Source organism: Hydractinia symbiolongicarpus, chromosome 14 (assembly GCF_029227915.1).
Source record: "Hydractinia symbiolongicarpus strain clone_291-10 chromosome 14, HSymV2.1, whole genome shotgun sequence".
Taxonomy (NCBI): Eukaryota; Metazoa; Cnidaria; class Hydrozoa; order Anthoathecata; family Hydractiniidae; genus Hydractinia; species Hydractinia symbiolongicarpus.
This window is the reverse complement of record NC_079888.1, coordinates 11694147-11718935: the sequence shown is the minus strand read 5'-3', so window position 1 is coordinate 11718935 and position 24789 is coordinate 11694147. Positions and strand designations below refer to the sequence as shown.

At 37.2% G+C, this 24789-nt stretch overlaps 3 protein-coding genes across 3 annotated transcripts; 2 read left to right on the top strand and 1 right to left on the bottom strand.

Moving 5' to 3' along the window:
• Positions 1-5091: 5091 nt before the first annotated feature.
• Positions 5092-6232, top strand: LOC130625467 (germ cell nuclear acidic protein-like). Its single transcript, XM_057440569.1, has 2 exons — positions 5092-5260; positions 5354-6232. Exons 1-2 carry the CDS (start codon positions 5158-5160, stop codon positions 6121-6123), a joined length of 873 nt encoding a protein of 290 aa, XP_057296552.1. The 5' UTR covers positions 5092-5157; the 3' UTR covers positions 6124-6232.
• A 3292-nt stretch (positions 6233-9524) lies between these two features.
• LOC130625713 (aspartic and glutamic acid-rich protein-like) lies at positions 9525-10757 on the bottom strand. Its single transcript, XM_057440815.1, has 2 exons — positions 10563-10757; positions 9525-10469 (listed from the first exon to the last, which is right to left on the bottom strand). The coding sequence occupies exons 1-2, from the start codon at positions 10663-10665 to the stop codon at positions 9634-9636; spliced, it is 939 nt and encodes a 312-aa protein (XP_057296798.1). The 5' UTR covers positions 10666-10757; the 3' UTR covers positions 9525-9633.
• A 10718-nt stretch (positions 10758-21475) lies between these two features.
• On the top strand, positions 21476-22874 carry LOC130625163 (tigger transposable element-derived protein 4-like). The gene is made up of 3 exons (XM_057440231.1): positions 21476-21531; positions 21739-22061; positions 22117-22874. The coding sequence occupies exons 1-3, from the start codon at positions 21476-21478 to the stop codon at positions 22872-22874; spliced, it is 1137 nt and encodes a 378-aa protein (XP_057296214.1).
• The last annotated feature ends 1915 nt before the right edge of the window (positions 22875-24789 follow it).

The window sequence follows — 24789 nt, the reverse complement described above, 5'->3', positions numbered from 1 at the left end:
GTGCTTGTGTTAAATCTCCCTCCACGTAATCAGCTATATTCTGGTAGAAGTCCTTTGTATATAGGTGATGGAAAAAGCTATCTGTATCAGTGTAGCAGAGCTGCAACTTACTGCCATATTTTGGTTGCATGTAGTCGGAGTTAAACTAATACATAATAAGCTTGGAGAAATCCAGGATTGCCTGCCCTAGATACACAGGCTTTACCATCTTGACCTTTGTCTTGCCTATTTCTACGCCCATGAGTTTCTTGCTGAAGCAAGCACCACCCATAAAGTTCGGCTTTGCCACCAGAGGTAACTGCCCTGGCTTTTAACAAAATTTGTGTCACAATGATGCCGAATGTTTTCTATAGCTTGCCAAATATGGAACATTTTATAATCTTAAAAAAGTCCTTTAACGAACTTGTTCTTATCCGCAGTTCTCAACCTTGTATTCAGATCAATGTAAAGGCTTGAGCCAGGGAATCTGCGTGAATTAAATGACTCGGTGTACCTTTTTTAACATAAGGTCGTGTTTTATAGCCTGATGAAGTGCTCAGGTGTGTACGATAAACTTGCTTCAAGTTTCGCAAGAGCTTCTCTACATCGGATATCATCATTCGCTCGTTCTCCTATCGCACAGCGTCTTAATGTACTCCTGTGCCTGCTCCTTTTGATTAGCTTTGCAATTTCCTTTGGCACCTGGGAACAATTTGAGCCTTGGCGCGCCCATGGAGATTGTTGATGTTGAGGTACTACATGTACGAGGATTCTTCTTATGGATTATACTGCTTACTCAAGTACTTGTTGTTGGCCTTAACATAACGATGTACCGCTTAAGTCATACCTCCTCCTTAAGCGCTACCTTCCATGCTAGTTCTGGAGCAAGGTAGCTAAAATGTGCTAAGTCCAACTTATAGTTGACTAACCAGACATCCCGAAAATATAGTTTATTTTTGAGTAAATAAAAAGTTTTATGGACCAGTTAGCTTTTATTTTCCTTGCATGCAAAACCAGCCTGTTGCGTGGTAGCTCAACTGTGCGTACGATTTTGTTTTCTGTAATGGGGAATGCCCAGGAAATTCCCATGTGGTGTTTGTTGTTATGGTAACACACATAGTCTTAAATAATTCTCTGAACAGGGAAACAGTTGAGTCATTATGTGCCCAGCCCTATATAATTGCATATTAACTTTAATAGTTTGGCATTACTGTACCAGCACATATATTATGCCATAGATCTGTCGATTTAAAATATCTGGAATTATGCGTATTTCCTGCACCTCTGATTGATACCCAGATGATACCTTGTTTTACGCCAGACGATATCTAACGTGAACAAGTGCCATCTTTTTATGGAAGTCTTCAAAATTAAATATTGATTTATTGACATCTGATAGGCAGATGGGAGCCGTCTATAGCTATAAACGCAAAAGAGAACTGCCACTCTGAACCAAGTTTAGACAAGCGGCCTACGTATTCCTCATTAGATTTAGGAAACAAATACGCCACAAAATCATCTAACCTTGAATAGATAATAGAAGAAGAAACTTCCCTAATAATAGTGCGAATTGTAGACACAGCCAAGTCACCCATCTTTTTTTCACAGCCTGTACAAACAAATCGCCAATCTCATAACTGGCTGTATGGGTATCTTTGCCACGATTTCCTTCGGCAACCTCAGTTGCACTCTTATCAAGTATCAGGTTAAATGTCTGTCTTGACATTCGTAAAGTCTCTTTGAAGCAGCCGTCAGTATAAGTATCTCTCACGGTTTCCCAACATCCTGAATTTCGTAAAAAGCGAAGGTAAGATCTGTTTCCTGTGTGAGTGTATTCAAAAAAAAGAAAGAACAAAATTTTAGCGCTAAACACTTTAAATACTTCCCTTCATTGCTGATATGCAAGCGGCAAGGTCTGTTGTTCTTTGCTTTTGCTATTTTATGTACATATATATCAGCCACAGTAGACGCCGGCAATTAATGTCAGCAATTTTTATCCCATTAAATTACGTTTGACAGACATTCAACACGTATTTAACAGATAATTTTTTCTGCACTTAATTGTATTAAGGTGGACACGACACAAAATTACCGTATAAACTTACCCTCAGATTTTTATAAGGTATGCAGATTTAAAAAGGTGACAAAGGTATTGCACGTGTGCAAACCTCGTCCCTAGAGTCTTGTGGCCCTTGAGCCGTTATTACGGAGTGGCCAACAATGACCCTGGTACAGGCTGGTCACGTGATACAAAAATGCCCAGATATGCTGGGCCTTTTTGAAATTTTAAAAATAATGAAATGCAAATGTGACGCTCGCCTTAAAAGCAAGATTTAGAGATAGAGGGCAAAAAAAAACACAACATCAAAGAAATTTTTTTGTCATTGAAAGCAAAATTATCAGAATATTGCTGACTTTACTTTATTGATCAGGCTTAACTTGATTGTTTAATATTGACAAAAGGCCTTTAATTTAGAAAATGTTTTGAAAGTTTGTTGCCATTAAAATATTTGAGCTGTAGCTAGCTAACTGTAGTGTGCATATCAGCAATGAAGGGAAGTATTTAAAGTGTTTAGCGCTAAAATTTTGTTCTTTCTTTTTTTTGAATACACTCACACAAGGAAACAGATCTTACCTTCGCTTTTTACGAAATTCAGGATGTTGGGAAACCGTGAGAGATACTTATACTGACGGCTGCTTCAAAGAGACTTTACGAATGTCAAGACAGACATTTAACCTGATACTTGATAAGAGTGCAACTGAGGTTGCCGAAGGAAATCGTGGCAAAGATACCCATACAGCCAGTTATGAGATTGGCGATTTGTTTGTACAGGCTGTGAAAAAAAGATGGGTGACTTGGCTGTGTCTACAATTCGCACTATTATTAGGGAAGTTTCTTCTTCTATTATCTATTCAAGGTTAGATGATTTTGTGGCGTATTTGTTTCCTAAATCTAATGAGGAATACGTAGGCCGCTTGTCTAAACTTGGTTCAGAGTGGCAGTTCTCTTTTGCGTTTATAGCTATAGACGGCTCCCATCTGCCTATCAGATGTCAATAAATCAATATTTAATTTTGAAGACTTCCATAAAAAGATGGCACTTGTTCACGTTAGATATCGTCTGGCGTAAAACAAGGTATCATCTGGGTATCAATCAGAGGTGCAGGAAATACGCATAATTCCAGATATTTTAAATCGACAGATCTATGGCATAATATATGTGCTGGTACAGTAATGCCAAACTATTAAAGTTAATATGCAATTATATAGGGCTGGGCACATAATGACTCAACTGTTTCCCTGTTCAGAGAATTATTTAAGACTATGTGTGTTACCATAACAACAAACACCACATGGGAATTTCCTGGGCATTCCCCATTACAGAAAACAAAATCGTACGCACAGTTGAGCTACCACGCAACAGGCTGGTTTTGCATGCAAGGAAAATAAAAGCTAACTGGTCCATAAAACTTTTTATTTACTCAAAAATAAACTATATTTTCGGGATGTCTGGTTAGTCAACTATAAGTTGGACTTAGCACATTTTAGCTACCTTGCTCCAGAACTAGCATGGAAGGTAGCGCTTAAGGAGGAGGTATGACTTAAGCGGTACATCGTTATGTTAAGGCCAACAACAAGTACTTGAGTAAGCAGTATAATCCATAAGAAGAATCCTCGTACATGTAGTACCTCAACATCAACAATCTCCATGGGCGCGCCAAGGCTCAAATTGTTCCCAGGTGCCAAAGGAAATTGCAAAGCTAATCAAAAGGAGCAGGCACAGGAGTACATTAAGACGCTGTGCGATAGGAGAACGAGCGAATGATGATATCCGATGTAGAGAAGCTCTTGCGAAACTTGAAGCAAGTTTATCGTACACACCTGAGCACTTCATCAGGCTATAAAACACGACCTTATGTTAAAAAAGGTACACCGAGTCATTTAATTCACGCAGATTCCCTGGCTCAAGCCTTTACATTGATCTGAATACAAGGTTGAGAACTGCGGATAAGAACAAGTTCGTTAAAGGACTTTTTTAAGATTATAAAATGTTCCATATTTGGCAAGCTATAGAAAACATTCGGCATCATTGTGACACAAATTTTGTTAAAAGCCAGGGCAGTTACCTCTGGTGGCAAAGCCGAACTTTATGGGTGGTGCTTGCTTCAGCAAGAAACTCATGGGCGTAGAAATAGGCAAGACAAAGGTCAAGATGGTAAAGCCTGTGTATCTAGGGCAGGCAATCCTGGATTTCTCCAAGCTTATTATGTATTAGTTTAACTCCGACTACATGCAACCAAAATATGGCAGTAAGTTGCAGCTCTGCTACACTGATACAGATAGCTTTTTCCATCACCTACATACAAAGGACTTCTACCAGAATATAGCTGATTACGTGGAGGGAGATTTAACACAAGCACGTACAGTAAGGGTGATGCGACACTGCTTCCAATTACTGAAAATAAGAAGTTGTGGGTCTGATAAGAGAGAAAATTAAAAAATCATGACAGAATTTGTGGTACTGAGGAAAAAAACTCTATGTTACAAAGTGTAAGCGTCAGCGAAGAAGATAGGAAGTGCGACGGGTGTAAAAAATGTGTTGTAAAAAAATCTATCGCATTTGGCAACTACAGGAGGTGCTTGGATAAAGAGAAAACTACTGGCGTTTGGGCACCATGCTCGTACATAAAATAGTAAAAAGAAATAGAAGAACAAGTACGAGCTTAAAGCTTGTCCTCTATGACAACCATTAGTTATCAGTCTCCTTCTTTTGACCGATATTGTGGCGGAAGGAAGAAGAACAAGTACGCGGTTGTCGAAACGTGTCAGTAATGTTTAATTACGCATATCTCCAATGAATTTCTTTTTTTGTAATCACCACGGTAATTAGTTTCTAATGTCACAGTCGATGTCAATATCGTGAGACGGTTTCCACATGGAATAATTAAAATTGTAAAATTGATCTAGAACGCCTACCTTAGAAGCTGCTATCTCTATAACACTGCTGGAAACCATGTCCTTATACTTTGAGTATGTCAGCATCGTCTCATCCCACTCAGCACGCCGAAATTAAATTTCTATAAAATGAAAGACACCAATATTCATATACAAGTTACCCAAAGGAGCAAACAGTTGAAAAAAAATTTGTGAAACGTTTCAAAGAAAATAAACTACAATATGAAGGTCTTTATCGTACTTTTGACTCTATTTGCTGTGTCTTTAGCAGCACCAATAGCAAACACAGAGAAGAAAACTGCAGAGGTCGCGGACGTTTCAGCTGGTAAGTTCTACGATGTCGAGTAAAGTAAAAGTGTTGGGAAAGAACAAGGTACTTGAATCAGAACTTAATTTTTTTAATTTCTTATCCTTTTAGTTGAAAACAAAGTTGAAATTCCTGCTGACCAAACTGCGGAAACTGAAACTAAAGCCGAGGATGAAGGTAAGGCCGAGGAGGATGCAGACGAGCCTGAAGAAGATGCTCCTGAAGATGAAGCCGATGAAGCCGAAGAGGAAGAAGACATTCCTCAGGACGAATCAGAAGATATGGAATTAGCCATCCCAGAAGATGAGGAATTTCAGTTCTTTGATGACGAAACCGAAGATGCCCCTGAGGAGGAATCAGACGAAACCGAAGATGCCCCTGAGGAGGAATCAGACGAAACTGAACATGTCCCCGAAGTGGAATCTGATGCTCCGAAAGAGCTTGAAGCCGAAGATGCTGCAGAGACCCAAACCGAAGAAGTTCCCGAAGGTCTGTCTGACGAGACCGAAGACCTTCCTGAAGACGGGTCTGACGAAACCGAAGGCCTTCCCGAGGAAGAGTCTGACGCAACCGAAGACGTACCTGAAGAGACCGAAGACCTCCCCGAAGAAGGGTCTGACGAAACCGAAGACCTCCCCGAAGAAGGGTCTGACGAAACCGAAGACGTTCCTGAAGAGTCTGACGAAACCAAAGACGTTCCTGAAGAGTCTGACGAAACCGAAGACGTTCCTGAAGAGTCTGACGAAACCGAAGACGTTCCTGAAGAGTCGGACGAAACCGAAGACGTTCCTGAAGAGTCTGACGAAACCGAAGACGTTCCTGAAGAGTCTGACGAAACCGAACACGTTCCTGAAGAGTCTGACAAAAGCGAGGAAAAATAAAGAGTGGGGCAATCAAAAATGCTCAAACACCAATTTAATTTACGTGTAATTTTTTAAAGCATCAATTTTTTTGGCGCAGATATCTTTAAAAGAAGCATGAGCAAATAAATATTTGTTTTCATTTTAATTACCTTTGTTATACGCAATACTGAAACCCCGTACCCAGGGTTTCTTCACGACCAATAAGCAGAAGAGGAAAGTAAACATTGTTTATTGGAGTCGACTCATCGCTTGTTAGACGTAATGAGGGGATTGAGAGGAAGCTTTAGAGCGCTGAGTTTTCCTATGGGTATGTAGCCCCCAAATATTTTGGAATATAAGTTATATTTTTAACAGGTCCGGCTTTATTAGGACACCACAATAAAAATTCTGCCCTTGATCTACTTCGTAAATTTTGTGCATTCATTATAAAGGTTTTTGGATATTTTGATCAATAAGGAATATGGTAAATTGGTATTGAATAATACAGATATCATGTCATTAACAAGCAGGTTTATTCTAGGCTACGTTTTCGACAGCTAAAGCTGTCATCGACGGGCAAAGATTGTAATTATCTTTGGCTATTTATTAGTTGAGAAAATAATTAGAGGATCACAGCAATTAAGGTAATTAGATTTTTTTCACGGACCTGGATGAAGGCAATAGATTGATTAAATCTTTCCTGCTTCTAAAAGTTCGCTTTTGTTACGTTTGTCCCGAACCAATTTGCACTTTTTCCTAAATGTTCGCTTTCCGAAGGGCGGGTAACCATATTTCTGGATGTTGATAAGTAAATACTATTGATATGAGTATTTCTGACTATACTAATTATGGTTTCTTTCAATTTTCTTGCTGTCCAACCGGTCTAAGATATTTTTAATTTCCCAGTCAATAATATAGTCATTCTTCCAGCTATGGTCAGCAATCTTATCTTTGTCTGTATCTGTGCTGCGTACGGCCCTTTTGTGCTCTTGCACACGTTGTTTGAGCATTCATTTTGTTTCACCGACATAAACAGCATCACAATCCGGGATTTCGTAGATAATATTGCATTAACTCTCTAGTCTTTCGGATGTTAGATGTGCTCTTTTAATTATTAAGAAGACGTCATCCACATATCTTTTCCAAACTCTGGGAGCGTGAAGTACTATAGGGATACGACGTATCCCTATAGTACTTCACGTGGTTAGTAGATTTCCCACTAGCTAACGACTAATTTTCAATATTTCCTAGTGACGTAATATCTGAACCGTTGTGCATGGTTTGATAATTCGAGAAAAGCAAGAAAGATGCCCAATGTTTTGTCTGCGTATAGAACGCGATCGCAATGGAAAATTTTATAAATTCTTTATTATGTCGAAGATGTAGAAACAAGGTTTCGCACGTGCCAACCTCGTGCCCAGGACATTTTTGCCTTGTTGATGAAGTTGACAGCAGCGAAAAAGCCCTGGTACAGGCTGGTCACACGATCACTTATAATTCATTATAATTGTAACCGATAATTAATTTACAATCAGTTTTGCCCTGCAAAAAATTATTTCTACCCCGCACGGAAGTTTATTCTAAACAAAAATACAATAAATATGGCGGTCAATTTATTTTGTGGAGGTGATAAAAATTCAGCTAAAGTTTTGCATCAACTTTAGGGAGGCTTGTTTGAGAAATATGTTGGAAAAAATACCATTTTTAGTTCTACATGATATAAAGCAAATTTATCTTGATAATTAAATTGATATATGTGAGGTGTTTGTCTTTCCCTGCATGACTGGTAGTTAGCTAGCATATACCGTCCAAATTACGTGAATATTGTAATTAATAGCTAGAAGCCATATGTATCCGTATTCTTTCCTCCAAGGTAGAACTAAAAATGGTATTTTTTCCAACATATTTCTCAAACAAGCCTCCCTAAAGTTGATGCAAAACTTTAGCTGAATTTTTATCACCTCCACAAAATAAATTGACCGCCATATTTATTGTATTTTTGTTTAGAATAAACTTCCGTGCGGGGTAGAAATAATTTTTTGCAGGGCAAAACTGATTGTAAATTAATTATCGGTTACAATTATAATGAATTATAAGTGATCGTGTGACCAGCCTGTACCAGGGCTTTTTCGCTGCTGTCAACTTCATCAACAAGGCAAAAATGTCCTGGGCACGAGGTTGGCACGTGCGAAACCTTGTTTCTACATCTTCGACATAATAAAGAATTTATAAAATTTTCCATTGCGATCGCGTTCTATACGCGGACAAAACATTGGGCATCTTTCTTGCTTTTCTCGAATTATCAAACCATGCACAAACGGTTCAGATATTACGTCACTAGGAAATATTGAAAATTAGTCGTTAGCTAGTGGGAAATCTACTAACCACGTGAAGTACTATACGGATACGTCGTATCCCTATAGTACTTCACGCTCCCAGAGTTTGGAAAAGATATGTGGATGACGTCTTCTTAATAATTAAAAGAGCACATCTAACATCCGAAAGACTAGAGAGTTAATGCAATATTATCTACGAAATCCCGGATTGTGATACTGTTTATGTCGGTGAAACAAAATGAATGCTCAAACAACGTGTGCAAGAGCACAAAAGGGCCGTACGCAGCACAGATACAGACAAAGATAAGATTGCTGACCATAGCTGGAAGAATGACTATATTATTGACTGGGAAAATAAAAATATCTTAGACCGGTTGAACAGCAAGAAAATTGAAAGAAACCATAATTAGTATAGTCAGAAATACTCATATCAATAGTATTTACTTATCAACATCCAGAAATATGGTTACCCGCCCTTCGGAAAGCGAACATTTAGGAAAAAGTGCAAATTGGTTCGGGACAAACGTAACAAAAGCGAACTTTTAGAAGCAGGAAAGATTTAATCAATCTATTGCCTTCATCCAGGTCCGTGAAAAAAATCTAATTACCTTAATTGCTGTGATCCTCTAATTATTTTCTCAACTAATAAATAGCCAAAGATAATTACAATCTTTGCCCGTCGATGACAGCTTTAGCTGTCGAAAACGTAGCCTAGAATAAACCTGCTTGTTAATGACATGATATCTGTATTATTCAATACCAATTTACCATATTCCTTATTGATCAAAATATCCAAAAACCTTTATAATGAATGCACAAAATTTACGAAGTAGATCAAGGGCAGAATTTTTATTGTGGTGTCCTAATAAAGCCGGACCTGTTAAAAATATAACTTATATTCCAAAATATTTGGGGGCTACATACCCATAGGAAAACTCAGCGCTCTAAAGCTTCCTCTCAATCCCCTCATTACGTCTAACAAGCGATGAGTCGACTCCAATAAACAGTGTTTACTTTCCTCTTCTGCTTATTGGTCGTGAAGAAACCCTGGGTACGGGGTTTCAGTATTGCGTATAACAAAGGTAATTAAAATGAAAACAAATATTTATTTGCTCATGCTTCTTTTAAAGATATCTGCGCCAAAAAAATTGATGCTTTAAAAAATTACACGTAAATTAAATTGGTGTTTGAGCATTTTTGATTGCCCCACTCTTTATTTTTCCTCGCTTTTGTCAGACTCTTCAGGAACGTGTTCGGTTTCGTCAGACTCTTCAGGAACGTCTTCGGTTTCGTCAGACTCTTCAGGAACGTCTTCGGTTTCGTCCGACTCTTCAGGAACGTCTTCGGTTTCGTCAGACTCTTCAGGAACGTCTTCGGTTTCGTCAGACTCTTCAGGAACGTCTTTGGTTTCGTCAGACTCTTCAGGAACGTCCTCGGTTTCGTCAGACCCTTCTTCGGGGAGGTCTTCGGTCTCTTCAGGTACGTCTTCGGGGAGGTCTTCGGTCTCTTCAGGTACGTCTTCGGGGAGGTATTCGGTTTTGTTAGACCCTTCTTCAGGAAGGTCTTCGGTCTCTTCAGGAACGTCTTCGGTTGCGTCAGACTCTTCCTCTGGAAGGCCTTCGGTTTCGTCAGACCCGTCTTCAGGAAGGTCTTCGGTCTCGTCAGACAGACCTTCGGGAACTTCTTCGGTTTGGGTCTCTGCAGCATCTTCGGCTTCAAGCTCTTTCGGAGCATCAGATTCCACTTCGGGGACATGTTCAGTTTCGTCTGATTCCTCCTCAGGGGCATCTTCGGTTTCGTCTGATTCCTCCTCAGGGGCATCTTCGGTTTCGTCATCAAAGAACTGAAATTCCTCATCTTCTGGGATGGCTAATTCCATATCTTCTGATTCGTCCTGAGGAATGTCTTCTTCCTCTTCGGCTTCATCGGCTTCATCTTCAGGAGCATCTTCTTCAGGCTCGTCTGCATCCTCCTCGGCCTTACCTTCATCCTCGGCTTTAGTTTCAGTTTCCGCAGTTTGGTCAGCAGGAATTTCAACTTTGTTTTCAACTAAAAGGATAAGAAATTAAAAAAATTAAGTTCTGATTCAAGTACCTTGTTCTTTCCCAACACTTTTACTTTACTCGACATCGTAGAACTTACCAGCTGAAACGTCCGCGACCTCTGCAGTTTTCTTCTCTGTGTTTGCTATTGGTGCTGCTAAAGACACAGCAAATAGAGCCAAAAGTACGATAAAGACCTTCATATTGTAGTTTATTTTCTTTGAAACGTTTCACAAATTTTTTTTCAACTGTTTGCTCCTTTGGGTAACTTGTATATGAATATTGGTGTCTTTCATTTTATAGAAATTTAATTTCGGCGTGCTGAGTGGGATGAGACGATGCTGACATACTCAAAGTATAAGGACATGGTTTCCAGCAGTGTTATAGAGATAGCAGCTTCTAAGGTAGGCGTTCTAGATCAATTTTACAATTTTAATTATTCCATGTGGAAACCGTCTCACGATATTGACATCGACTGTGACATTAGAAACTAATTACCGTGGTGATTACAAAAAAAGAAATTCATTGGAGATATGCGTAATTAAACATTACTGACACGTTTCGACAACCGCGTACTTGTTCTTCTTCCTTCCGCCACAATATCGGTCAAAAGAAGGAGACTGATAACTAATGGTTGTCATAGAGGACAAGCTTTAAGCTCGTACTTGTTCTTCTATTTCTTTTTACTATTTCGGTCAAGAAAAAGACTGGTAACTGATGGTTTATCGCCGCAGACAAAACTTTCCCAGAGGAAGTTGGAAAAAATAAAAATGTCAAATTTAGAGTTAGGCGACGCAGTAAGAGAAAAAAGTTTGCCTGCTTATTTTGATCATGATATACATTTTCATGAAGATTAGATAAATTGGAGTTCAGCCTCAGCCAAAACATATTAATGATATGTTTATGTTTATTTTTGCTTACTCAAACTAATTTAGTCACGACCTGACTTTTTGTTTTGTTTTTTCACAGCGACATTTTACCTCCCCGGGTGTTTTTTTTGTTCTAACAGGCAGACAAGTTGATTAAAGAGAATGTAGTTGCTCGACCTTGGATATGGATTCGAAGTTATTCGAGTTTTGCGTGCTATTTATATCTTATACAGTTGACTCTCTCTATCTCGACTACCCTCTATCTCGAACATCTCTCTATCTCGAATCAAAGTCTCGGTCCCTTGGACATTTGTGTAGGCTCTAAGCTATTTTCCTCTCTTTATCTCGAACCTCTCTATCTCGAATACCTCTCTATCTCGAACCAAAATCTCGGTCCCGTCTGACTGTTTCTCTCTCTATCTCGAACTTTTCCGGATTTAAGAACCTATTTACACTAAAAATCGAATTAAAATGTTCCAATTTCGAACGAAAATGTTTGACGTTCGAATTCTAAAGTCACTTACAAAACATTGTTTACAGTGTTTTGAACCAGAAACCTTTTTGAGGTGAAGATGTCGGCTTTAAAAAGAAAACTCAATAACGTTTCTTTAATTCAAAAATGTCAAATAATTCGGGAAATCGAGAAAGGAATGTCAAACAAGGAGGCAGCAGAAAAATACGGGATCCCCAAAAATACAATTTCAACTTGGATGAAAAAAAAACATAAGATCCTACAAAGCTTGGAAGAACAAAAAACCGCGTCTGGTTCGAAAAAGGTTCGAGGCTGTGATTATGAGCAGATAGACAAGGCTGTTTTCAAATGGTTTACTGTTCAAAGAAGCCAAAACATTCCGATCGAGAGTGGCATCACTTAAACAAAAAGACATAACCGATTTCTTTAAATGAAGCTGTAAATTTATTTTATGTATTTATTTTAAAAGAAGTCTTGTGCATTGAATATTAACATTTTAACATCTCTCATTGACCTCTATCAACTCCCGATACACTGAAGGTTAAAAATACGTTTTTTACGAAAAAATCCAATTTTTGTCAATTTTTCTCTATCTCGAACTTTCTCTATCTCGAACAAATTTTCTGGTCCCTTGCGAGTTCGAGATAGAGAGAGTCAACTGTATAAGAATAAGTCAAAATGACTTGAGGATGATATAAAAGAAAATATCTACACAGAAAAAAAAGTTTGAACAGGGGGGGGTGGTATTCGTAGTGAAAACTTCAAAATATATTATGGCTTTAAAAAAACTTTCATTTTACGAACGAAACACATGATTTTTGTATATCAATACTCGAATTTGATTGGTCGCAATTTTCGTTATAACAAAAAGTTGAGTTGTTTCTATTCTTCGTCACAAAAATCGTCGCGAATATCGTCCGGTGGAGATTCGGCCTAATGAGATTTGAATCTCTTTAATTAGTGATGTAATTGTTCTTAAGGAAAAAATGCCACAGTGGTGGTGAAGATTGTAATTAAAATATGCTTAGACATGCCTACAGTCGCAGTAATAACTGGCAATGCTGCAGCAACTTGCTGCCCAGGACTCACTATTACTTCTTAAAGAGGAAGTATTTTTGAAACAACGAACTATTGATCAAATTGAAAATCTATGTACTCGTCTAGATAAAGTAAAAAACATTGCTAGTGTATTTATATGTGAAAACCTTTTCTCATTTTTCATCCTTTTGAGAATGTTTTAAAAAGTGTAACTCGGTGCGACCAACACAGTTATTTCCTATCCTTCACCTAAGGTTTCTGTAATCAAATTTTGTTGTTTTGTTTCTCAAATTCTGAATAACGTCATGTGCAGGTAAACCGTGTCACACATACGTTATAGGCGTAATAACCTTTTGCAAAAACACTTTTCGCAACTTCAATTTAAAACAAGAAGCCCGATGGCTTGAAGATTTCCGCCATCAGCATGGATAATAAGTATATAGTGCGAGACTATCCTCAGAGAAAAAAACGCCATGCCTGTTATCTGCATGCAATCAAAGTTTAACAAGTTTAAAAACAAAAAGAAAACAATAAAGTAAACCCAGCGTAAATATTTGTCGTTCTGAGGACGAAATTGATTTGATGTAGCCCTTCTAGAAGATTTCGTAAACATCATGTTAGAGAAAGTCTAAGCCTGATTGCGTCATGATCACTGAAATATACATTTTTGACGAGCGTATCGACTTCAAAGGCGTTTAGAACATTCTTATGGACATAGATGTGGTCAATAAGTGAACCGGATATATGAGTTGGAGAGGTTAGAACCTGTGTATATTCATTGAGAAAATCAAGGAAATAGTTTTTGGAGTTCAGCCTCAGCCAAAACATATTAATGATATGTTTATGTTTATTTTTGCTTACTCAAACTAATTTAGTCACGACCTGACTTTTTGTTTTGTTTTTTCACAGCGACATTTTACCTCCCCGGGTGTTTTTTTTTGTTCTAACAGGCAGACAAATTGATTAAAGAGAATGTAGTTGCTCGACCTTGGATATGGATTCGAAGTTATTCGAATTTTGCGTGCTATTTATATCTTATACAGTTAACTCTCTCTATCTCGACTACCCTCTATCTCGAACATCTCTCTATCTCGAATCAAAGTCTCGGTCCCTTGGACATTTGTGTAGGCTCTAAGCTATTTTCCTCTCTTTATCTCGAACCTCTCTATCTCGAATACCTCTCTATCTCGAACCAAAATCTCGGTCCCGTCTGACTGTTTCTCTCTCTATCTCGAACTTTTCCGGATTTAAGAACCTATTTACACTAAAAATCGAATTAAAATGTTCCAATTTCGAACGAAAATGTTTGACGTTCGAATTCTAAAGTCACTTACAAAACATTGTTTACAGTGTTTTGAACCAGAAACCTTTTTGAGGTGAAGATGTCGGCTTTAAAAAGAAAACTCAATAACGTTTCTTTAATTCAAAAATGTCAAATAATTCGGGAAATCGAGAAAGGAATGTCAAACAAGGAGGCAGCAGAAAAATACGGGATCCCCAAAAATACAATTTCAACTTGGATGAAAAAAAAACATAAGATCCTACAAAGCTTGGAAGAACAAAAAACCGCGTCTGGTTCGAAAAAGGTTCGAGGCTGTGATTATGAGTAGATAGACAAGGCTGTTTTCAAATGGTTTACTGTTCAAAGAAGCCAAAACATTCCGATCGAGAGTGGCATCACTTAAACAAAAAGACATAACCGATTTCTTTAAATGAAGCTGTAAATTTATTTTATGTATTTATTTTAAAAGAAGTCTTGTGCATTGAATATTAACATTTTAACATCTCTCATTGACCTCTATCAACTCCCGATACACTGATGGTTAAAAATACGTTTTTTACGAAAAAATCCAATTTTTGTCAATTTTTCTCTATCTCGAACTTTCTCTATCTCGAACAAATTTTCTGGTCCCTTGCGAGTTCGAGATAGAGAGAGTCAACTGTATAAGAATAAGTCAAAATGACTTGAGGATGATATAAAAGAAAATATCTACACGGAAAAAAAAGTTTGAACAGGGGGGGGGGGTGGTATTCGTAGTGAAAACTTCAAAATATATTATGGCTTTAAAAAAACTTTCATTTTACGAACGAAACACATGATTTTTGTATATCAATACTCGAATTTGATTGGTCGCAATTTTCGTTATAACAAAAAGTTGAGTTGTTTCTATTCTTCGTCACAAAAATCGTCGCGAATATCGTCCGGTGGAGATTCGGCCTAATGAGATTTGAATCTCTTTAATTAGTGATGTAATTGTTCTTAAGGAAAAAATGCCACAGTGGTGGTGAAGATTGTAATTAAAATATGCTTAGACATGCCTACAGTCGCAGTAATAACTGGCAATGCTGCAGCAACTTGCTGCCCAGGACTCACTATTACTTCTTAAAGAGGAAGTATTTTTGAAACAACGAACTATTGATCAAATTGAAAATCTATGTACTCGTCTAGATAAAGTAAAAAACATTGTTAGTGTATTTATATGTGAAACCCTTTTTTCATTTTTCATCCTTTTGAGAATGTCTTAAAAAGTGTAACTCGGTGCGACCAACACAGTTATTTCCTATCCTTCACCTAAGGTTTCTGTAATCAAATTTTGTTGTTTTGTTTCTCAAATTCTGAATAACGTCATGTGCAGGTAGACCGTGTCACACATACGTTATAGGCGTAATAACCTTTTGCAAAAACACTTTTCGCAACTTTAATTTAAAACAAGAAGCCCGATGGCTTGAAGATTTCCGCCATCAGCATGGATAATAAGTATATAGTGCGAGACTATCCTCAGAGAAAAAAACGCCATGCCTGTTATCTGCAATGCAATCAAAGTTTAACAAGTTTAAAAACAAAAAGAAAACAATAAAGTAAACCCAGCGTAAATATTTGTCGTTCTGAGGACAAAATTGATTTGATGTAGCCCTTCTAGAAGATTTCGTAAACATCATGTTAGAGAAAGTCTAAGCCTGATTGCGTCATGATCACTGAAATATACATTTTTGACGAGCGTATCGACTTCAAAGACGTTTAGAACATTCTTATGGACATAGATGTGGTCAATAAGTGAACCGGATATATGAGTTGGAGAGGTTAGAACCTGTTTATATTCATTGAGAAAATCAAGGAAATAGTTTTCGTCACTAAATGCATTTACATTAAAATCTCCGAGTATAACATTAACGATTTCGTTTCCCAAAAAATGTTGAATAAGGTATAATGACTCGTCTCGATTAAGAGAATTTTTACGATATAGAAGTAGAAAACTAACAGCATTCTTTTGAAACGTTTTCTTCGTCATTTTAAAAAATATTGCACCTGGAATTTTCACAATATCAGTCAATGCTATAGTTTTATTATGAACAGCTAAAAGACTAGAAAACCTATCCATATTGTTGTTTGGAATTAAAGTAAAGTAATCTAGTTTTGTGTCGCAGTGTGAATTAAATGGTATCTGAGTTTCTGTTAGGCATAATAAATCACTTTCCATGAGAACGCGATCGGACTTAATATCATTTTTATGTTTGTTGTAGGATCTTGTATTAAGCAAATTTACTATGATTGAATTTTCACTAATTACGCCAGTATCTTTTGATGTCAATTTTGAGTGTTCTCGCATATAATTGTATTGCTCGGTTGCTCGTGTGTCTGATTTGATAGCTGATCTGGAAAATGTCCCCGTTAAGTATAAACCCTCTAAGCTTGTGACTCGACTTAATGCAACATAGATCTGTCCTGCGTGAAAGGCTCGTTGCTTTGTTAAATCAAAACAAACAACAATTTTATCAAACGTTTTTCCTTGAACCTTGTGAACAGTACAAGCCCATGACAGCATTAGTGGGAATTGCCTTCGTCTCATAGTAGGTGAAGTTAGATTCTCTTTATTAAATTTGATTACCTTTTCTATCCTTCTTATTGGAATAACATTTTCTTGCATAGCATATGGATCTGTTCTCATAGCTTTAACTCCTATACTTTTGTCTTCCATTCTCAAATATATTTTTATTACTTTTCCTAATCCATCGGTTTTTATATGATGAACAGTCCCAATCTGTCCATTAATAAGTTTATCTGATATGTCGATATTTGATGTTAACATGACTCTCGCGTTAAGTTTTAAAAGAAGGTTTTGAGGTAGTCCACCTGTCTCCATTTGAGTGCGGCTATGGAGTTTTTGCACCATTGACACGGGAATATATTCTGGAATTTTGTCAATGGCCTCGATATTTATTTCATCCGATGCTATACTGTTTAGCATCTTTTTATTGTGTTCAGAGGCAGGTTGGTTTTCAGCAAAGATATGAATCGCATCCTTGGAGTAGTTTGGGTCATTCTAAAAAATAAATTTAGATTTTAGTAAATCTTCGTCATCATTTAATGTGTGTTTTATCAATTTTTAATGTAGTTGAGGTATAATAATTTTTTACTAAATGCCTAAACTCCTGTGATCAAATGGTATGATATTTATGATACAATTTCGTAAAAGGTTCAGGTTCGATTCCTGACAGGAGGAAACTATATGTGATGCAGGCAGTACCTTTAAAATTTGTGTCACTCTATATCTATATATTTTTTTAATTTTGTAGCATCCTATTAAAACCACCTATCAAAGCTTATGATACAAACAAATGGACAATTTATTCAACCCAATTGTTGAGCCCAGGAGAGGTGTTGCTGGTGTTTCTGTGAAGGTATTTTGATTTAACTAGAAGGTTAAGTTTAAAGAATTCCTGCAATTGTTTGCGAGTGATATTCTGGCCCATAGTAACATATGCCCAGTTGGATATGTGGGGGATATTTTGGAAAAACTATCAAGGTGCTCTACCAACAGATATCACCTCTTCTTAAAACCACAAATAGGTACACATTTACATCAATCTGTGAAGTTTTGAGAATTTTGGCTACAATTTCTGGAACCTTATGCACTTGTGAGAAAAGTATCTCTGGGCTAAGGCGATTAAAGACTCAGATGCGAAACACAATGTCGGAGGAAAAATTGAGCAGCCTAGCAGTTATCATGTTTAACAGGTCAATCACTGTGATCTCTAATGAAGTGATAGATGAGTTTGCTGAACAGAAAAGAGATAAAGGCTTTTTGAAATGTATATACTTGCTGATTGATTTATACATAGTTTACATGTTTTATATATTTTAGCTATATATTTTTATGTATATTGTTACTTATTGTACTTTTTAACGCTGGAAAAAGCCTGAACAAGGTGATAAATTTTGTTACTATTAGGTCCGCCCATTTGGCGTATTTTAACGCCCATTCTGGGCGGTAATCTCCCCCAAAAATTTTTTGCTTAGTTACATAAAAAACCTCGATCCGACCCTGTTAATCACTTAAGAATATTTTAAATTTAACCTGATCTTGACAAAAATTACTAATGCTATATATAAGAGTGATATTTAGTTGTTTTGATGTGGGAGGTAAGCTTTAAAAAGAGAAGTTAATAGTTAGACGAACAAATTCTAGTTGCTTTTCTGTCTGAAATCAGTAAAGTTAGAAGCTAATTTGCCTATGTTGTACTCCATTTTTGCCTCTTAGTATGCACGCACAAATTCCATAGCTAGCTAGCTATAGCTAACTTTGTAAACATTGAATTATCTATATATAGCCAGCCTATAGCTATACTTAAAATACTGTGTCCTGTTAAATGCAAAAAAATACAGTATATATATCTTCCATCTGGCGATTTTAAAGATTCCGCCCCGCGTGGCGCTGGCGGAAATCAATAAAGAACAAATAAAACAGCCTGTTGCTAACAACGGGTTGAACGTTCATTACAGGTAAACTGTGTCACAAATAAGTAATAGGCGTAATACTATTTTCCAAAAAACTTTATCGCAACGGTTTAAATAAAATCACAGGAAACAGCCCGCTGTTAGCACCAGACTGGGCACTTAACAGGTAAACTGTGTCATGCATGAGCGTAGGGGTAATATTTTCCAAAAATCTTTATCGCCTCGTTTTAAAAGAAATCAGGAACCTGGTGTTACCCTAGTCCAGTTAAAAAGCTTACTCAGCAATTTTATTTTGCAGAATAAATTTTCATAACAGTATTAAAAGCTGTGGCCACCTGACTGTATTTAGGATAATTATTATAAGGAATGTTGTTGGTAGCGCGCAACCATTTTGAACAGACAGAATACGGCTATTATTATAGAGACTAGTCGTTAGCCCGTGGAAAGATCCACGGGGTCGCCCGTCCTTTATATATAACATTTCGTGTTTCCGTAACAGGACACGGTAACCCTTTTGAACACACAGACAAAATACAGCTATTATTGAAGAGACTAGCCGAGAGACCCGGCGTCGAAACGCCGGGTTAAGCCACAAGTAACTGTGCGGTCTGCCATTGAACGCCCAGTTGAACGCTTTATAAAAAACCGCAAACTGTGTCTAACAGTCGGGTGGGACGCTTTAGCACAGGTATGCAATATGTCGTGAATCGAATGAAGCGCACACAACATTATAGTGTGTTGGCTGTAATGTATTCTTCAAAATGTAACTTTACTGCAACTTTAGCCAAAATAAAAAGTTTACAATAAACTTTGTTGCACACGCGTTTTGGCTTAGTACGCTTTAAAAAAAACTGTATTGCCGCTTTGGTTTACAAAACACAGGATACACTCTGTTAAAACCCTGGGTTAAGTCACAAGTAACTGTGTTACCCGGCGTTGAACGCCCGGATGAATGATTAATAAGAACCGCCAACTGTGCCACACATTCAGGTAAAGCGCTTTAGTAGTGCACACAACTTTTTGGTGTTTCCGGCGTAATATATTTTTAAAAAAATAACTTTTCAAGCTTAATCTGAAATAAAAACACAGATTACAATTCGTTGTTACTCCGTCATAGCAAAAACAGTTGGCCAACCTTTTTTATTTTTTGGAGAATGTTTCCGGTGAAAGTTCAAAAAATAAAGCTGAACGCTTAGTACAGGTAAACATCGAGACAAATTTAGGTGTAAAACCCATTTCTAAAAAAAAAAACGTTATCGCAACTTCAGTTAAACAGAAACACAAGTAACAGCTTGCTGTTAACACTGGACTGAGCGCTTAGTACAGGTTAACCAAGGCGTAACACTAACTTTATCGCAACTTCGGTTAAAAAAAATTCAGAAAACCGCCTGTCGTTATCATGTTAAGTTAAAAAAAATACTCAGCAATTTTATTTTGCAGCATAACAATAAAAAGTGGTAGCTGCCTAACTGCATTTAGCATAAAAATTACTTGCAGCCTAACTGACTTAGCTATTTTCACTTTTTAGCCACAGGTAGCTAGGGAGCTAGCTAGATAGACACAACTTTAACATAAAAATAAATAACAATATATCAAACTGAATAAGCCACTCCGCACACCTGGGTGGATTTCTCAGCAGTATATTTTGAAAAAAAACCCTTTAACAATTTCGGCTGTCATGGCAAAAACAGTCGCCAAACATTTTTTGTGTTGCGGAATTAAGTTCCGATGAAAATTTCCAAAAGTAATCACGAGTAAAACCGAGTTGAACGCTGAGTGTAGGTAAACAATCTCTCTGTGTAGAGGGCTAGTAGCAGTCCGTCCTTTTCAAAAGGCTAATACAGTAGCTCCATAACTCGAACCTCTATTACTCGAACGTCTCCTAACTCGAACGAATTCGTTGGCACCGTGAAAATTTCCTAATACACACTTATAAAAAAAACTCTATTACTCGAACCTCCATGTTCCCTTAAGTAATTTATTCTTAAATTTTCATATTTTAATGTTTACGTGTGTTGTGGGCCTTTTTTCCAATATTTTTCCAATACATGATTCGAATGTTTTGTTTGTGTTTCGAACGACAACGCTTTCTCAACCAATTTTCAAAAACAGAATTTCTTAGCAATCTGACAATGGCGTCTGTGGCAGGGTCAAAAAGAAGTAGAGCCGATAGCAAGTCCTGTAAAATAAAATACAGTGCCCTCAAAGAGCTTGAAAAAGGAACTGCTCCAAAGGATGTTGCAAAAGCTTTCAATATTCCTTCAAGCACATTGTCGACGTGGAAAAAAAATAAGGAAAAAATCTTTAAACAGTTTAACAAAGGGTTAATCTCTAAGAGATCAAAACCTGAAAAATTTGAAGATGTAAACAAGGCTGTTCATAAGTGGCTACTTGAGATGAGAAGCGAAAATGTTCCGATAAGTGGAGTGATTCTGAAGGAGAAAGCTCTTGAGTTCGCAGAAGAACTGGGTGTTGAGTCGTCGTTTCAAGCTTCACAAGGGTGGCTAGCTAAATGGAAAACCAGGTTGGTTAAACATACTTTTATATATAAATTTATATAAATCTTATGAATATTACAATAGCTTTGGTAGTTGTCTTTGCAAAATATCAATAGACTTTTTTTCTGAGATGAAGGATAACTTGCATGGAACTTTCATCCCCAAACCATCACCAGCATTTAATGACTTTCCAGTAATTGTTATTTTGCAAATATTGAAGCTGTCATTCTTGAGAAAATAAAAAATGACTTTTGCAAAACGGCCGGACTTCCCGAGGGTAGATGACCTATGACTTTTTTTTTCTTGACTGCAACTGCATATTTATCCATTTTATTTGTCGGTTCCATAAAACCATAAAAATGCGTCTCCGGTAGAGGGTGTCCAGTTACTTTTATAAACATGATAACCCATTACAAAAGCGTTGATTTCGTAAGTAAGAAGCCTAATGATGGGAAGTTCCTTGCAGCAAATAATGTCTTTTGATTTTTTGACTTGTTTGACTTCCATGGCATCCAAACTTTTTTTAAAATTTTGTTCCGAAAACAAAGTAAACAAATTTAGAAAAGTCGAATCTTTTATATTCGCATCAAGCAAAGCTTAAAGCTCTAATCACACTTGACACAACAACGGAGATACACACTTTTCTTATCTTATATTTTCAGGTATGGCTTATCCTTCAAAACCATCGCCGGCGAATCAAGATCTGTCACTGAGGAGATAACAGCACCATGGTCAGAGACAACCTTACCAACCATTTTGTCCCGCTTTCCTTTGGAAAACATTTTCAATGCCGACGAATTCGGGCTCTTCTTCCAATGCCTTCCAAATACTGGGTTAGCTGCTGGCAATGCCTTAGGAGAGCGCTTACAAATGTTTGTAATCGGGAAGTCTGCCAAACCTCGTTGCTTTAAAGGTGTCAAAACACTGCCCTGTCGATACCGTTCACAAAAAAGAGCTGGATGTCTGGAGAGCTGTTCGAAGAATGGTATGCGAGCTTGATCGAAAATTTTCTGTTTCTAAACGAAAAATTGCTGTGATAGTTGACAATTGCACCGCTCATCCTCATGTCGAAAGGCTAAAATGGGTAGAATTAATCTTCCTTCCTCCGAATACAACGTCGCATACTCAACCTATGGACCAAGGAATCATTCGTGCACTGAAAGCGAAGTATCGATCGGTAGCAGTCCGCAAGTTGATAAAAGCATTGGATGAAAAAGTCTCTATCCCGAAGTTCTCGATTCTTGCTGCTATGTTCATGCTTAGAAAATGTGACGATATTGACAACCAAACCTTTACCAACTGTGTTTGGAAATCAGGAATTTCCCAGAAGGATGCTGAAAATGCCATTAACGATGATGACGATCCATTCAAAGACCTTGCCAGTAGCGAGGTAGAAGAGGACCCAATCCCGACCCTCGATGCTGATCTCTCGTACATAAAACGAAGGTTTCCTGACCATATCGATTCTACCATATCAGTTGAGGATTTCATTGATTTCGATATCGAAGTGAGCATAAGTCTAAAAACTGCTGACATCATTGCTGATATCACTGGAACTCAAGATGAGGAAGATGAAGAGGATGAAGAAGATGACGATGACAAGGATGAGGATAATCTTTCAAGACCGACGGCCGAACAATTGCGTTCAGCAATCACCGTCCTTGAGGACCTAAGCGTTTTCTCGGAATTTGGGGAAGAAATGTTAGCTTCCCAAAAGAACTTGAATAAAAACATCAAACGAGATTATGATGATACTTGTAAACAATCAATTATAACTGATTTTTTTCAAAAAAATTGAGCAAAAAGCAACTAAAACGCTCTGTTTTTTGTATTTCACCAACCCAGAACCCCCAATAAGTAAGACTACGTACTTAATATACTGTTTTTGTTCATCTGGTAGGCAAATAAGGGAAAAATTTTGAAAAAACTTGAAAACCTCTACTACTCGAACGTCTCCTTAACTCGAACGGTTTCCTTTTCCCCCTGGCCGCTCGAGTTATTGAGACTCTACTGTAACATTTGGGTATACCGCTTACAACGGAGCGCCATTTTAGTCGTAAGTCAAAATACAACTGACTGCAACTATAAATTTAAATGCTAAAACTGTTCATTTTAAAGTTGTTTTTTGTGACATTTTACAACTGTAGCGTACAATCTTAACAGCATGTTGGCGTTCAAATAGGCGGTGGATAGGTGAGACTGGCCCTAAATACATGTTGAAGCAAATTAGTTAAGATATTCAGAAAACGATAATAAACTGTGATACAAATAAAAACAAAGTAAACACTTTTCATATGTATTTGCACGATAACGTCATCTTCGTAGTCATACACATTCTTGGTGACGTCATACATCATACGCTTTCCTATAAACATGTATTTATTACTTCTTCATGCTTGTTTGCTCAGACGTGAGATGAGTATTCCTCACACTTCAAATAGTTCTGTGTTAACAAACAATATTTCAAATTAGTAACCAGGCCTTCACAAGGGTAAATTGTTAGTGATTCTCTACGTTCCAGTCTCTTTACCATACACAGAATGCATTTCACTCAAATAAAAGCTGTGGTAGGTTTTATTACGTTGCTATAAATGACTTCCAATATACCAGTTGATAAAAAAGAAATTGAAGAATATAAATAATATACACAATTTAAAAGTTGAGATCGATGCGTGAGAAATTTGCCATTGGAAGCGACAACTTGAAAGATAAAAGTAAGTCATACAGATTTGAAAAAAAATACTTTAGAGTACATCAGAGGTGATTGTGACAGAATCTATTTATGGTAGCTAATATGCCAAAAGATAGAATGTCACATAAAATTCTAGATACATTGCATATACACTGAAATTTGCTCAATATTAACCTATAATAAGTATTTGTGTCCACTTTCAGCTATTGAAGACTATTGAGACCCTACGCTGATTCAATTGTATTATCAGAGGAAAATATTGATGACTAAATACTTGAATTTAAGCATGAATCATGTTACTACCCACCTTTGTGTTTACCCACACGCTTGTTTTGAAATTTTTTTCTTCTGTGTTGTGATATTTTTTTATTTTCATTAGTTTAAAATTTTGCAACTCATGGTATGAAAGTTTAAATTTATGCCTGTAAATTGTTGTTAGTTGACGTTTCTACCGACAAACTTCGCGACGTTTTAGAGTCATTTTAACCGACATCTATGTCACACGATTTCTTACCTCTGCGCACACTGATAGTTGTCCTTGAAGACCCTAGGCTTATGCTGCACAACAGTGCTGCCAGAATATTGTGTTGGGGTGAACCTGTTCTTCATTAAGTCTGTTTCATTGACGATAGTCTGTTTCTGGGAACAACGACTAAGAGCATATTGTTGCGGAGATTAAAAGCGACTGCGAACCAGGACAATATTTATTTGACCAACATGATGTCTCTAAGTTCGCAACTTGGTGACGAACAAAAAACTACGACAAAAATTTGTTAATAAATGTTGGCCAAGGAGGTGTCTTGATTTGTGGCCGTTACTTACTGGTTTATGTATGGTATTCAAAATGCATGTTAAAAGACGGAATGGGTACTCGATGTGTACATGATTGTAAAAAGGGTTTTGTCATCTACGTCTTGTGGGCTTCTAAACAAAAAAAATTTTCCAATTTTTGACAAAAATGAATTCTGCAAAACATCAATTTGGAAATATTGGACCTCGACCTGGCAAAGAATAATACCAT